Here is a 14,254-nt window from a genome sequence, read left to right on the forward strand (position 1 = left end):
TTCATACTGTACACTGTGCTTTTTATCTATCTATCTATCTATCTATCTATCTATCTATCTATCTATCTAGCTATCTCTCTATCTCTCTATCTATCATGTCTTACATCTTCTTATTATTGTATGTTTTATCGAGGACAACAATCGTATACATGATTTGTTTTGCTCTATTTTGCCACCTAGTGGCTAAAATCATTTAGTCTTGACCAGTAATGAAACAGGACAACACACTGTCCCTAATAATAATAACAACAACAACAATAATAATAAACATTATCTTTTTGTATATAAGGTGATGTGGTACTAATGTTTATATGTGAATGTTGACTCTAAAAGTAGACACATTGAAAACAACAACTATTACTATTATTATTATTATCAGTAATAACAACAATAATAATAATACGGTTAGATAAGTAGCAGCTATAATCCCTATATGGTCTTTTATGTAATAAAAGAATTTCAAGTAAAGTAATTCTGAATCTGATTTCATATTTTATGACGACAATTTATGATGATAAAATCTGTTTTCCAGCAGCAGTGTGGTGTAACAGGAGTGCGGCTTTTGAGTGAAAACAGTGGTAAAAGAGTTCAGAGACATGTGCGATGTTATCTGGATCTCCATGATTTCTTCCCTGTGTGCTTACACTGCACTGAAGATGCACTGCTCTTAAAGTCTTCCTTCCTTAAGAGTCATACTTCAATGGGGGAATGTACACATCACTGTGTCTAATCCATTCTTTGGAATCATGCGTTCATGAGGCAAAAACGTCCAGGTGATGAAAAACAAAGGTGTTGCTAACCTAAATTGTAATAAACATGTCAGGAACCGTTAAATGTCAGACAGGAAATGAATGATTTCACCCTCTCAGTGACCACAAAACCACCCTTTCTGTTTTTCTCACACACACTGTGAACATGTCGACTACAAACTGGCACAAAGAAGGAAGCAGTGGTATTTTCAGGGCTCTATAAATAGTAATCATCATCGAGCACATGAACACTGCGCCTATTCAGAAGCACCGTCCGAGCACCATGTTAGGAAACTATTAAGTGGTGAGTGTCAGATGCAAACTACTGTACACAACATACCCGCTTCAACAATGAGCCCATTTATGCCTCTACAAAGACAAGGAAATGTCAGTCTGCAAATTCCTTCTGGAAGTATTATGAAGCATGGTCCCCTCTTGCATGTTCACTTGTTCTGCTGGTCTCCATCTGCTCTCTCAGCCCCTCTCGCCCTCTCCTCTGCAGTGGAATGTGCATCTCAGCAGTATGAGATGAACGTGTGGTTAACAGGGTGCTGCTGCTGTGTGTGTGTGTGTGTGTGTGTGTGTGTGTGTTCTCATGTGCACACATAGTCTCTCAAGTCAGATGGTAGAGCAGGAAAGAATGTCAGACTCCTTTAGGAAGGATGGAGCACTTCCTGTGCTCCATCTGTGCATTTGTTAGTTTTTTGCAATATGGAGTATGTACTAACTCTAACCCTAAAAACCCTAAAAACAAAAGATGCCATTTTAAACCATCTCTGAATCAAATATCAATAAAATACAACAGTCTACAAGAAATTAGCCTGAAGTGCAAAATGTGCATCATACTGCTGAGGTTGGATACAGTTTGTGTGCCAGGTAATAATCACACACCTGAACATAGCAAAATATTAATACATAAATACTAATAAATAACCCTCATGAGACACACCACATTGCTTGTGAGGCAGGAGTCTCAGGGAGGTCAATCTCAACAATAAACCCAATAAAAGATGAGAGGTTTTATTCACTTTAGATGAACCAACCCACATTGTCAACAAAAACAAATTGAAAACATATTATTGTGAATGAAAATACCTTGATATGAAACCGAAAGCCTTGTATATGAAATACATTTACAAAGACGAAAAAAAACAAGGCTGCCGAGATGAAATTCGGGAGTGTCCAGAGAAATAACATAAAAATGTGGCTTATTTTTCTTTTAAATACTGTCGAACAATGGTCAGCATTTACAAAGCTCATTAAATATTTTAGTATAGTGTAGTACTCAAATCACAAACTCAGTGTTAATGGACATGAGCAAGAACTATTTCTAAAATGAAATTGCCAGTCTTTGTGTCTGATAAGGTACATTCAAGAAAAACAAGTTTTCCTGTTGATGATGTTCTGCACTCTTACACCACTCTTTTTGTGAAACAAGCAGGAAAAAGAATCTCCTCATGTCATAAAGGTATGAATTTTTTTCCATGTCAGCAGTGTCCAATCTATGTTTTCAGGAGGAGCCTTTGAAACAATTTGAAAGGAGTTGTGATTATGACTTTTTTTTAAGACATTTAGTCTCTTGCAGACGGGTGGGAACACAGGAAATGTCTTTTTGGTTGAGTAACCAAAGTAAATATCACACAGTTGGCACTCCAGAGAACCGCCTGGCTCTATACGTTCCTATTACCCAAGTTGTCTGAGTTTTCTTCACGGAAAAAACACAATAACCTCATTTTGTAGTGCCCACTCTGTTCTTATGGTGTTAGGAGGCGACACAGGAGTCCTGACTCATGTTAATACCCGTGCCTTTATTACCACAAACCTAAAACTGACAAATCTGAGCACATGTGACATCTAATAAAGTGGGGTCAGTGTCATAATCGGGCGGCCATAATGTAGAAAGTTTCAAAAATGAGGAGAATAATTTTCTGGATTTAATTGTCTGCACATGACATACTTGTAGGTCTTCCAAAAGAAGTTATTTTTCAATATCAAACTGAGCCCTGGACTCAGTGTGTGGTTTATGCAGCACGCACGACCTTAGTGTCTGCAGACACCGACACGTGGACACGACAACACTCGTGTGGAAATCTCAAAGGGGGAAGAAAGGGTGGATGGGATTGTGTCTTTTCCTCCTTTGGACTTGCTAGATTTATATCCCGGAGCTGCAGCTGGTTAACATTAACCCTTCCACTCCTGTAACTCCAGGCACAGATGTCATCGTGTGCTCAACACACACATAGTTTTCTTCCTGACCTCACTGCATACAGAAAGGAACGCAGAGGATGACATAAACTGAACAAAATGCTTCCCCCTTTTTTCTTTTTTTGCCTCGGTCTTTATATGGTCACTTTTCGGACATGTTGCCTCTGAAACGTAGGGGTCTAAATATAAAAACTCGGATTTTGTAACACTGACGCTGTCACAGTGCCACATGCTATCTTTAGTGCTTCTTCCTCCAGAATAACTTGTGTTATGTGCAGGAGGAGTTTAAGTTAAGAGTTTCTGTGTAACCTGCAGCCTGTTTCCCTTCATTTGCTTGGCTTTGTTTTCATTGGTCACAAGTCAGCCCACCTCCAGAACCCCAACAGACTGTTCTGGTAAGAACAAGCCTCTTCCCAAACTATTACACACACACAAGTCTGCACAGCTATTCTTCCAAGGACTTTGCACTGGCTTCTATTCATGTGGACGCCCAAAACAAAGCGTTAACCATAACCAAGTTGACATATAACCCCATATAACCATTGACCTGACCACATTTCAAACTTAGTCTCCAAAGGATTTCATGCAAAACACATATTACACCGTCTGTGCACGTGCGAGTGACTCTGTCATTATCTGACAGACACGCAGGTTAAAGGATCTCTGTCTTTCATGTGGTGAAGTGGCAGAGCCTATAAATACTGTCTGCTGATCAGGTCAGGGCTTTTATCTCATCACCCAACAGGAAGCCCCTGTCCTGAGTGCTTCTGTCTGCAGTCTTTTTAAATCTGTGTTTAATTTGGAAAAAGCCACCAAAGTCATACATAATTGGCGCACACGGCCCCAGCTCTATCTCGAGGAAACTCAAATAAAATTGACAAAGCACTTTGCAAGACATTTTCTTCAGGCACTTTCAACACACGCAAACAGATGACTGTAAGACCAAAGAAACACCTCAGCGTCTATGACTTACTGCTCTTTATTTTTTTTGCTCTATGGATTTACATCACGAAGACTTGGGGTATATAGCTTGTTTTTTCATCAGCACACACGTCATAGCACCAATCACATCCATGTTGTTGAGTCGTCTACAGCACTCACAGCACTGACTGAAGCGACGAAATGCAATGTTTGAACGAGACAAATAACAAAAACAGAGCCGATCAAAAGTATTAGTCCATCACGCTTCACTATAACTGTTCAGTATAGTTTGCTTTCATTAAAAAAACACACATATAAAACGGATAAAAATATATACTATATATATATATTTTTTTAAAAAGATTAGAAAACAATCCATTTTGGAAATTAATACTTTTAAGCGTGTTTTAGATGAGCTGTTAGAACATCTACAAAACATACTATACATTGAGGCTTTGTACTATAAACTTACTGCATATCCACTGTAATTAGTCCTGACAGGAATAATAATTTTAATTCTCTTTAAGGGTAAAGAGCATTAAAGGTACAGTAGGCAGGATAGTTTTGGTCGTTGTGGATCAATAATTCCATAATAACCTTTCAGTAAAATGTTCAGAAATAAAGTGAACGCATTTCTATATACAAGTCTCTTTGGAGAAATTATTCACTCCAGCACCAGCAACAACTGCCTGTTCGACTGAGAAATTTTAAAGAAAAAAAAAGAAAAAGGACAATGAACGGACAATGAACTAAGTTAAACGTGTCAACGTCGGCAGTTAGTTCCAGAACTGTGGCCTTTAATTCTACATCCACACTACGCATTTTCTAATAAAAATTATCTGCATCCAGATCATCATCATTTTCACTGTTCTATATCAGAAGTAATCTATATCATCTAAAGACATATCACATGGCAATTCAGGTACACACGTGTGTACATGTGTGTTTGTGTAAACAGGAAGCTGATTCTTCCCTCTGGTTTCAGAAAATAACAGACACAACAACGTTAAAAAGTATCAACAAGTCAACTTTGTGTAATAACACCTATAACACACACAGCTTTTAGTCGAGAAGTTGTATCCAATAAGAAGGAAGCAGGTGTGAGTATCCTTGTTTTCAACGGTCATGATTTTCAAATGAAAACAGAGTAATGTGGATGTAGCATTAGTGTTCAGCGTATGGAAATGCAACAACCTACTTTTTTTTTTTTTAAGCGATCCTGCCTACTACATCTTTAAATGACTGAATAATACATTTAGGCAGTGGAGGCACACAAACACTTTTACATTTCCAATCAGACTCAGACCTCCCTGTGCAGATAAAGCCTCTATAGGACTCTTGATTAGCCTCTGAGGGGCTGTGTTCATGTTAGTAAACTTTAAAGGTCCAGTGTGTACACATTTGTGACATCTTTGACTGTGTGTTCACACCACACACATTTAAAATCAGAATTTAACAACAGATCCCTTGTTGTGTTGGAATATTTCAACTTGCATGTCAATATCATGTGATGTCATTTCACAATAACTAATCAGCGTCTCCATATAACCAACATCATGACATTTGGTACTTTTCCATTCTACAGTTGCGGCGCTATTCGGCTCAACTCTACTCTGATGGTATCAGACACGTCGTTCTCCACATGGGTGGGGTCGCCATAGTGAGCAAAGCAGCTACTTCCGATGTACTGAATCATTAGAATCAGTTCACTAAAAAGTTCAGTACTTCCTGCATGACCGGAGTCTGATACAGTCACTGAACTAAAATGCAACAGAAGGGGTTGTGATTCGGGGGCGAAATACACCAGACTCCTCTGTTAAATATTATAAATATATAGAGATTTTAGAAATTTCCTTCGCTAAATGTTGGAGATTAACGCATGTTTTCAGGATTTTTAAGTCGGTTTAATTGCTCTACGCTGCGTACGCATTGACGTTGCGCAAACGAGTCGAGCAGTCTTGCTACAACTGTAAAGTGGAAAAGTGCCAAAATTTTAGCTGTGGTATGTGGTCACTCTACCACACCTCTACTTCCTCTATACTTGAGTCATTTCAGCCATGTTTGTTGGTGAAAGAAAATAGCCACTCCCACACTCCTCTCTTTCAGTGAATTCACTGTGATTGAATGATTCCATGGTGCATCACAAGTGACCTTTGCAAGACGGTGGCCTCCGTAAAGCGAGACCCTTGCCTAACAGGCTCATTGTTAGTCTACAAGAACAGATTATACTACCATATGAACACACGTATGCGTCTTTGATTAAATGTCACACACTGGACCTTTAAACGCTGACTGTGAGGCCACAGAGTGATATTCTGTGATTCAACGTCGCCTGTAAACTTTGGTTTTTGAGGAGACAAAGGTGATAAGAGTAGCTGTTGAGTTAAATTACAGTGAAGTGAACTATTCCTCATCTTGTAGTTAATACACCCCCACCCTCCTCATCCTCACACCTCTCTCCAGTCTCTTCAGATCACCGTCTGCTCACCACGACACTTCCTGCACGCGTCGTAAATAACGGACATCAGGTAGGCGACGCAGCAGAGGCAGGCGAACACGGCGGCCGTCAGGTAGACCTTGTAGAGGCAGAGGTGCTTGTACTGCTCCAGGTTACAGTAGGAGTTGCGGTCCGTCTTGTAGATCATGACGCCGATGGCCGGCAGGTAGAGCGCGGCGGCGGCCACGTCGTGCGCCAGGTTCGTGCACAGCCAGCGGTCTCCGCCCAGCAGCGGCACCAGGTCCTGCTTGTCCAGCAGGGTGACGAAGAAGAGGGCGAGCGTGAGGAGCCAGAAGAGCACGGCGACGAAGAGCACGAAGTGAATGGAGCCCTCGTACTTGTTGGCGGCGATGGTGACCCACAGTCCGGCGCCGAACACGATCTGCAGGATCCGCGTGATTCCCAAAAAACTCTTGAGGAACTTCACGATGTTCTGCCTCACCTGCGGCTGGGACGCTGGGGGTGGCATCTCTCTCCTCCTCCGGTCACTCTCGGACCCAAACTTTCTTTTTTTCCCCTTCTTACCCGAACAGGGCGGATGCTTTCTGCCAGCTGCAAACAGCTGGAGAGAAGATGGAGCAAAAAAAAACTAACAAAAGTGGAAACAACGGAGCGGAAAGCCCAGGCAGGGGTCTCAAAGATGAAGCCGAAAAGTGAGGACACGTTTAATCCGGAAAAATTGAGTTCTGTGTTCTTTTCCACAGCCCCGGGGTTTTGAAATGAAAAACCTTCTTGTAGCCTGTGTTTCGTCTTTTCCGTTTCCTCTGCTGAGTCTGTGCTGGGAGATGATAGGAAATGAGGGAGGAGGGCCTGAAATTCAAACCCTGCTCCTCCTCTGCTGGACTCCTCCTTCATCCATCTGTTTCACTAACTTTACATAATGTGGACCATACACTGTAAGATGATGGGGACCAGGGCCGGCCCTATGCGTTTTGGTGCCCTAGGGCGAGATTGGGATTTGTATGGAATTAGATTTGTGTCAATATTTTCAAACAACACTTCTGAAAAATTAACCACAAAATCAAAATGCACAAATTGCAAACAAAACATCGATCTTGCCATTTAAAAATACCCTTTTTTTGTTTGCAATGATCGGAATTTTGTTTGCACCAACTCTTTCGAACTGAGCACAAAGAGCATGTTGGCAAACAAAATAACGCATGGACAGCACCCCACCAGTAGGTGGAGCATTGAACCCCACTTACCAAGCAGAAAAAACATTTCAACAACAGAAGAAGTAGTCGCCAAGGATAGAGAGACAATGGACAGTGTCCTCAACACTGCTAGTAATTATGATGTTTGTTCAGCATAGGCCTAGATTTACCTTTATATCAACATTTCAATTTCTTTCTTGCACAGAATTAAAGCTGACTCGTGTCTATTTAAGGCAATTTCAAAAACTTTCAAGGGCCTTGAACCCTGTCTAAACCAATAACTGAACTGTGTATATAATCTAATGTGCAACTAAATTGGTAAATGTAAATGCAGCACAATTATGAACAAAAGTACAGTGGATATTATTATAATATTTCACGTGGGTATTATTGCACAGTGTTTATGGTACAGTAGTAATTAGAGTCATAGTCTACAGAGTGTCTGACACACCAAGGGTGGAGTTCTACAGTCTGATGACCACAGGCGCAGTAATGACTTCCTGTGATGCTCTCTGTGGTGCATCTCGTGGGATCAGTTTCTGACTGGAATTACTCCTGTGTTAGACCAGGACATTGAGGAATGGGTAGAAGACATTGTCCAAGATAGTCTGTAACTTAGACAACAACGTCCTTTCAAGACTGCAAATATATGTAAAGTCTTTTGTTCTTTCTTCAGTACAGACAACATTATATGTCTCTGTAAGGTCCAAAAAGCATTAAAAGCTAACTTTGTGGGGGACTTTGACTGGGCACCACAACTTTAAAGGGCTTTTTTCAGTTAGGACCAGGTTTTAGGGTTAAAGTTAGAATTGGGTTTAGGTAAGGGTTAAGGTCAGGCACTTAGTTGTGATGGTTAAGGTTAGGGTAGGCAGCTTGGGAATGCATTGTGTCAATGATGTGTCCTCACTAATATGTCACTAAGAAAACAAGTTTGTGTGTGTGTGCACTTATATTTATATCTCTATGAGGTCCGGAAGGCACATAAAACTATCTTTGTGGGGACATGTTGACCTTGTAGGTACATTTTCTCTAGGTCCCACAACTTTTAAGGGATTACACAAGTTTAAGATCTGGTTTTAGGGTTTAGATTAGGTTAAAGATTAAGCACTTAGTTTTGATGGTTACAGTTAGGGTAAGGGACTCGAGAATGCATTAGGTCAATGCTGTGTCCTCACTAAGCTTCAATGATTAGTTTGCAGGTGTGTGTGTGTGTGTGTGTGTGTGTCTAAGGCGCATAATACTGTGCTTGTTCTTACGGTCCTGACGTGTAGCCGGCCCTGCGTCATCCTCTCCCGCTGATCACATGGTACTTCCTCTCTCGCATAACTGACAGACGCCCCTCGTGCCAGCCAGGCACGTTGACGTCAATGGATTTCAATCAGCGCACACACGCACACACACACACACGCCCTACGTGGCCAAAAAGGCGGTGCCACACACTGGCTCCACCTCTGTTTTAATGCAGATTGGTCGAAATAACGCATTAGCCCCGCCTTAATGTGACGGAGCAGGGCAAAACTCTCTCCTCATTGGTCAGCCGTTGACCCTGGTGTGTGATTGACAGCAGGCTGAAGGACAGCGGGAGTTAGCAGGTGACGCTGCTGCTGGTGCTGTTGAGTAAACAACAGCAGACACACGCTGCTCTTTTTCGTGTTCCAGTCGTCTTGCGCTGAAGAAGAACATCGATTCGTTGTTTGGATCAAAGTGCTTCTGGATACTCGAGTTCATCTCCCGGTGAGCAGCTGTACTTTCTGTGTTTTTCACGTGATTATCACGGGGTTCGTGTCTATTCTCAAAACAATGGCGGTAGTTTATACGGTAACTCGTTCAATCGATGCATGATATTGTATTTATTTCAAAGATGAGTTATTGTCTGATTCGTCTGTGTCAGTTTTGCAGCGGTTCATACTGGGTACATGTGCAACACACACACACACACACAGCAGACAGTATGAGGACAGTCTGACGTAAATTAGTCAGCGTGAACCTACTTCAAACGCAGATAACTTGGTCTGCGCATGTGTGTTAGTTCTCTTCACACTTGCGAACTTCAGTAATGTCAGTTTAAACGAGTAATGTGCACTATAATGTTAATTATTCCTTGTAAATTTGCAGTTAATAGTTTTTCTTTGTATTCCTACGGAAGAGGGTTAGGGCCTAATGTAAAAAACAAAGGAAAACAGTGACTTCAGTTTTTTTTTTTCTCAGAATAAAGTCAGAATTCTGTAGAATTAGAAATATTTTTTTATTTTGCCTGTTTTCTTCGTTTTTTCGAAGAATTCTGGCTTTTATTATTTTTTAAATGTTGTGGCCCTAATCCTCGTAGTATTCCAGATCAAAAATGACAACACATTTTTCTCACTTAATCTCAACCAAGAACCCCCTCATGTATTTCCAGTTGAATAATTTGAATTTTAGTTTACACAATGTAAATGTATTTTTTTATTTCTTGTTCTGCCTTTTAAAATAATCAGCCTATATATCAGGACAATTAAATGGACACAGCTACCTACCAACACTTTATTTATAGTAGAACTTCATTGTGGGAAATTCAACATGACATGGAGGGATATTATACAGAATTAAGTTTAACTTGACCTGGAAGGACTTGGAAAATCATAAATCTAATAACTGAATTTGTGGATGGATTCTGATTACAGGCACAAAACTAAATCATGACAGTGGAAAAAAGGCTGCTGACCTGAATCACATGCACGACCGACTGTTTTCTGTGTGTCACTGTCCCACTTACAAACACACGCGAGATCAGAGACGACGTTACCATCTGCAGTTTAATGGGCTTTAGAGCAGATCTCATCACTCACTTGCTAAAGAAGGATCAAACATTTAGAGCAGAAGACTCACAGCTGACCGACAGTGTTTCACTGTGACGGCAGGTGTTAAAAGTGTCCCTGTGTGACCTTGATGGAGAATTATCGCGTCACCAGAAAATATTAACCACTACACCCTAATGTGAGGATGAGAACCTAAGGATATAAAGGGTTTCTTTCTATCGTATTGTTTCGAAATGTGACTTAAATGTGGTAATGACTTGTTTTTCTGGTTTAACGTAAATAATAATTGAGTAAATGAGCTAAAACTCTTGCTTTTGTCTGCTCGGATTAGATTCGCTGTATGCCACCGTTCCCCGTGTTCCTCTACATGGATTCTGGACCTGCCTCTCCACCTTCCTCCGCGGTGGCGAGCCCCTCCCCGCTGTGGCGGCTTGCTGAGAGGAGAAGTCGAAAGGCCGGTGCAGGGAACATTTTCAGCAGTGTGAATTTGTGGCAGCTCCAGAGACTGTTCAGGGCAGCTGGGGACCAGGATGCCGAGCAAAGGGCACAGCTCGTCTGGGGCCACAGAGACGAGGCCGAACTGGCTCAGGCCCTAATTGGGCTGAGGACCCGGAGTCACCGCAGAGTGCTGAGGAGTAATGGGAGAGATGCTCTGGAGTCACGCTGGCTACGTGCCTTCAATCAACTCAGGTAGAGTCACTGCTAAACAGAATGTATTTACATTCCTGTCGCCTGTGTATTGTTTCAGTGACACTGTCATTGTTGTTTAGGATCAAGGAGAGCTCGCTGAGGAGCCCAGGAACGGATTCAGGGGAGGAGGAGAGTGATTCTGAGGCAGGAGCCCACAGCACTACAGATCCACAGCCACACTCCACTGTAGGAACCACAGGAAGAGACACAGAAGCTACGGCGGCGCAAAGTGAGAGCCACAGTCCTGCAGTGACATCTAACAGACCAACGAGAGTCAGCGCAGGACTGAGGAGAGCAGCAGAGAGTGACCCAGAGAGATACCTGCACCGAATACTCCACTGAGTCCAAAAAAGTTCATTCTAGCTCACAGATTCATTATTCTCTGACTATATTCTTTTCTCAGCAAGTGTACATTTATTTACCCTGACCCCAAATGCACTTCCTGCAGTCTTCCTCAGAAGATCAGAAGATGTCACGTGATGTGATCTCTAGTGTTATATCCAGGTACGAGTGACAGTGCAACGCCCTGGCAGCGAGAAGGTCTTCCAGCTACCAGAGGGTGGGGTGTCAGGCCACTTGGTGGGTGCCAAAACATCCAGGGTGGAGTGAACCCATTAAACAGGGATGAGGGATCATACTTGCTCTTCCACACCTGGGTAGATCACGACCCTCCCCCACTCCAACTCCACCTCAGACCAACGTATGCCGCTTTTACACTACATGGTCCCGCCATGCCTCACCTCGGCACGGCACAGTCACGATCAGTCGCGATCGCAGGCTTTCAGCAGTGCTGTCGCTAAATACACAGACTCCTCTGTTAAATGATGAGATTTTTAGACATTTCCGGCTCTGACTCTGACCAATCAGTGGCCGGCAGTCTGTTGACATCACGCATAGTATCAGCTCAGCTCGCTTGGAACCTCCATGTACTAGGTACTATTGCTAATGGAAAAGGAAAATAACCGTGCTGTGCCGAGGCGAGGCGAGTCGTGTTGAGTCGAGTCGCACCGGGACCGTGAAGTAGAAAAGCGGCATTACACTGCAGAGAAAAGAATGTAGTCACAGCGTACGTATGAGTATTAACCAGCACAGCACCCAGCAAACGTTTCTGTAGTCTAACAGAACTGAATGGTTTCTCATGATGCCTATTAAGTCTGGTCTTTAAAGGAGATCAGATGCTGGTAGTCTGACACTACAAAAACAAAGATAATGTGAGTAACATGAATGTATGGCTGGAAATTTGCCTTATTTGTTGTCGACCACTCACTCAAGTCTGTCATTTTTAAGTCACTCATTTATCTTTATCCTCCACATGAGGGTTTGCGAGGCCTGGAGCCAATCCCCGCTAACATCAGGCTAAAGATGCATCGCAGGGCCAACGTACAGACACGCACAACCTTTCACTCTCACACTCACACCTAAGTTAATTGTGTTTCAGCCTCTCCCTTAAGGGGTCGCCACAGCAGATCGTCTGCCTCCATCTTGCCCGACTCCCTGAGTCGTCATGTTGAAGTGAATAAGTAAGAAATGGTTTATTTATCATAGTTGTAATGTGTGGTTACACTTGTCCTCGACCATAAACAAAGCCATGTACAGTATATGCTGACGGACATCAGTGAGATGACCTACTGTAGAGGTTGATTTCTTGATTTTCATATTTACGTTTGATGTACGTTGCGTTTCAGCCTCCCTGTTTTATGTGTGTGCCGTGTAACATTTGAACACTATGAAAGGGTCAGAGTGCAATAAGAACAACGTCAGTCATCACGACAACATTCACACTACTCCACAACGTTTAGAGAGGCTGTTTCGACCTTCCTCGCTAAACGAACTGTACCGAGCCTCAGTGATGCAAAAACAAATATTTTTTGCCCAGAGACCAAACACCTAAAGGCCAAACTCACTATTCAGGGAAATAACTACTTGAAATGAAACCATTGTTGTATATTGTACAAGAAAGACAGCCAGCGCTGGGCAACATGTCCGTAAAAGCTATCACAATAAGACATTGCAGCTCAGTCAAGATCAATAATTATTCAACATTTCACATAATAATAACATTTCACACAAGTGTTAGCACAATGCAAAAAAAAATCGACTTTTCTAATCCCGATACTGAAGAATATTGTGATCTTTATTGTTATTGAATGATTGCCCTTTTTTTGTGATACTGTCGTCATTTTTTAGATATATGGTAATAAAGAAAAAGTAAATATTTTTTATTGTATGTCTGTTTTCTTTCATGTAATATATACATGATCAACACATATTAATAACAGGATAAGTTAAAATAACATCACTAATGTCGCATTTTGTGTCAATTACAAGTCAATGCATTCATATTATTTAAAATATTTAAATGTAAGACCATGGGTTTTAATGCCTTGCATAAGGGCTCCTGTTCAGCAGATTTGAATGCTGATGATAATTAGATAAAGTATATACATTCTCCACATATATTCTGTTTATATACTGTATTCCTGGACACGTGCATATGCCCTTAAAATGACACAGAGCACAGACAGAGAAAAGCTCACTTATATTAGGTGCAAATGCTGCCCTCTAGTGGTCATAGCCGTCTGTGAAGCCATCATGTTTGCCAACTTGCAACCACTAGGTGGCGCACAAGCACAAACCTCATCACTGACTGAATCAGACAAGGAAGTACACGTTTCATGCGTGGCACAAACAAAAAACAAAGTATATGATTAAGATATAATATTTATTACCATTATTATGATTATTTTGATCATTGTTTGTGTAAGGCTATGTTATTTTGATCTAAAAATGCAGACTCGGGTATTATTTATAACTTTATTTACAAGGTCCAGACATACACACATAAACTCAGACACGCAGGTTAAGGTTTTCATGCTTAACCTTTTTGACAAATGGGTCAAACACTGCTGAGTAGATGAGGATATACTGGTGATGCTTCCTTTCCTCCTGGGTCTGACAGATAAACGCTTGTCTGCGTCTCCTGGATCCTCTCAGCATGGTGATGACGTGATGGAAAACTGAGGCACCTGTAGGAAAAAAATCAAAACAAAAAACCCCCCCCGGAGGATTTGGGAAGATTATAGTGTCACCTCAGCCGATTCCTTCAAATACAGAGGAAAGCAAGGAAGCTAATCCTCAATCTGCTGAGCTCCTCCTGAGCTCGTGTCAAAGAAAGCTCACAGCACAGAATGCAGCACTTGCTGTAGGTCGTCTCAGACACTAATATACAGTACGTATGTGTGG

The 14,254-nt window shown here is 41.7% G+C and overlaps 3 protein-coding genes across 3 annotated transcripts in view; 1 reads left to right on the forward strand and 2 right to left on the reverse strand.

Moving 5' to 3' along the window:
* Positions 1-3,917: 3,917 nt before the first annotated feature.
* On the reverse strand, positions 3,918-7,174 carry marveld1 (MARVEL domain containing 1). The gene is made up of 2 exons (XM_044046489.1): positions 6,060-7,174; positions 3,918-6,026 (listed from the first exon to the last, which is right to left on the reverse strand). Exon 1 carries the CDS (start codon positions 6,839-6,841, stop codon positions 6,344-6,346), a length of 498 nt encoding a protein of 165 aa, XP_043902424.1. The 5' UTR covers positions 6,842-7,174; the 3' UTR covers positions 3,918-6,026; positions 6,060-6,343.
* A 1,844-nt stretch (positions 7,175-9,018) lies between these two features.
* LOC122781531 (arginine vasopressin-induced protein 1-like) lies at positions 9,019-11,797 on the forward strand. Its single transcript, XM_044045233.1, has 3 exons — positions 9,019-9,260; positions 10,653-11,011; positions 11,092-11,797. Exons 2-3 carry the CDS (start codon positions 10,662-10,664, stop codon positions 11,351-11,353), a joined length of 612 nt encoding a protein of 203 aa, XP_043901168.1. The 5' UTR covers positions 9,019-9,260; positions 10,653-10,661; the 3' UTR covers positions 11,354-11,797.
* Positions 11,798-13,811: 2,014 nt separating this feature from the next.
* The window catches only part of zgc:171482 (zinc finger protein), a 93,375-nt gene continuing 92,932 nt past the window's right edge, over positions 13,812-14,254 (reverse strand). The window contains exon 8 of the mRNA XM_044046100.1: positions 13,812-14,037. The gene's annotated coding sequence lies outside the window, so the exon portion shown is untranslated. The remainder of the gene's footprint in view (positions 14,038-14,254) is intronic.

Source organism: Solea senegalensis, linkage group LG15, assembly GCF_019176455.1.
Source record: "Solea senegalensis isolate Sse05_10M linkage group LG15, IFAPA_SoseM_1, whole genome shotgun sequence".
Taxonomy (NCBI): Eukaryota; Metazoa; Chordata; class Actinopteri; order Pleuronectiformes; family Soleidae; genus Solea; species Solea senegalensis.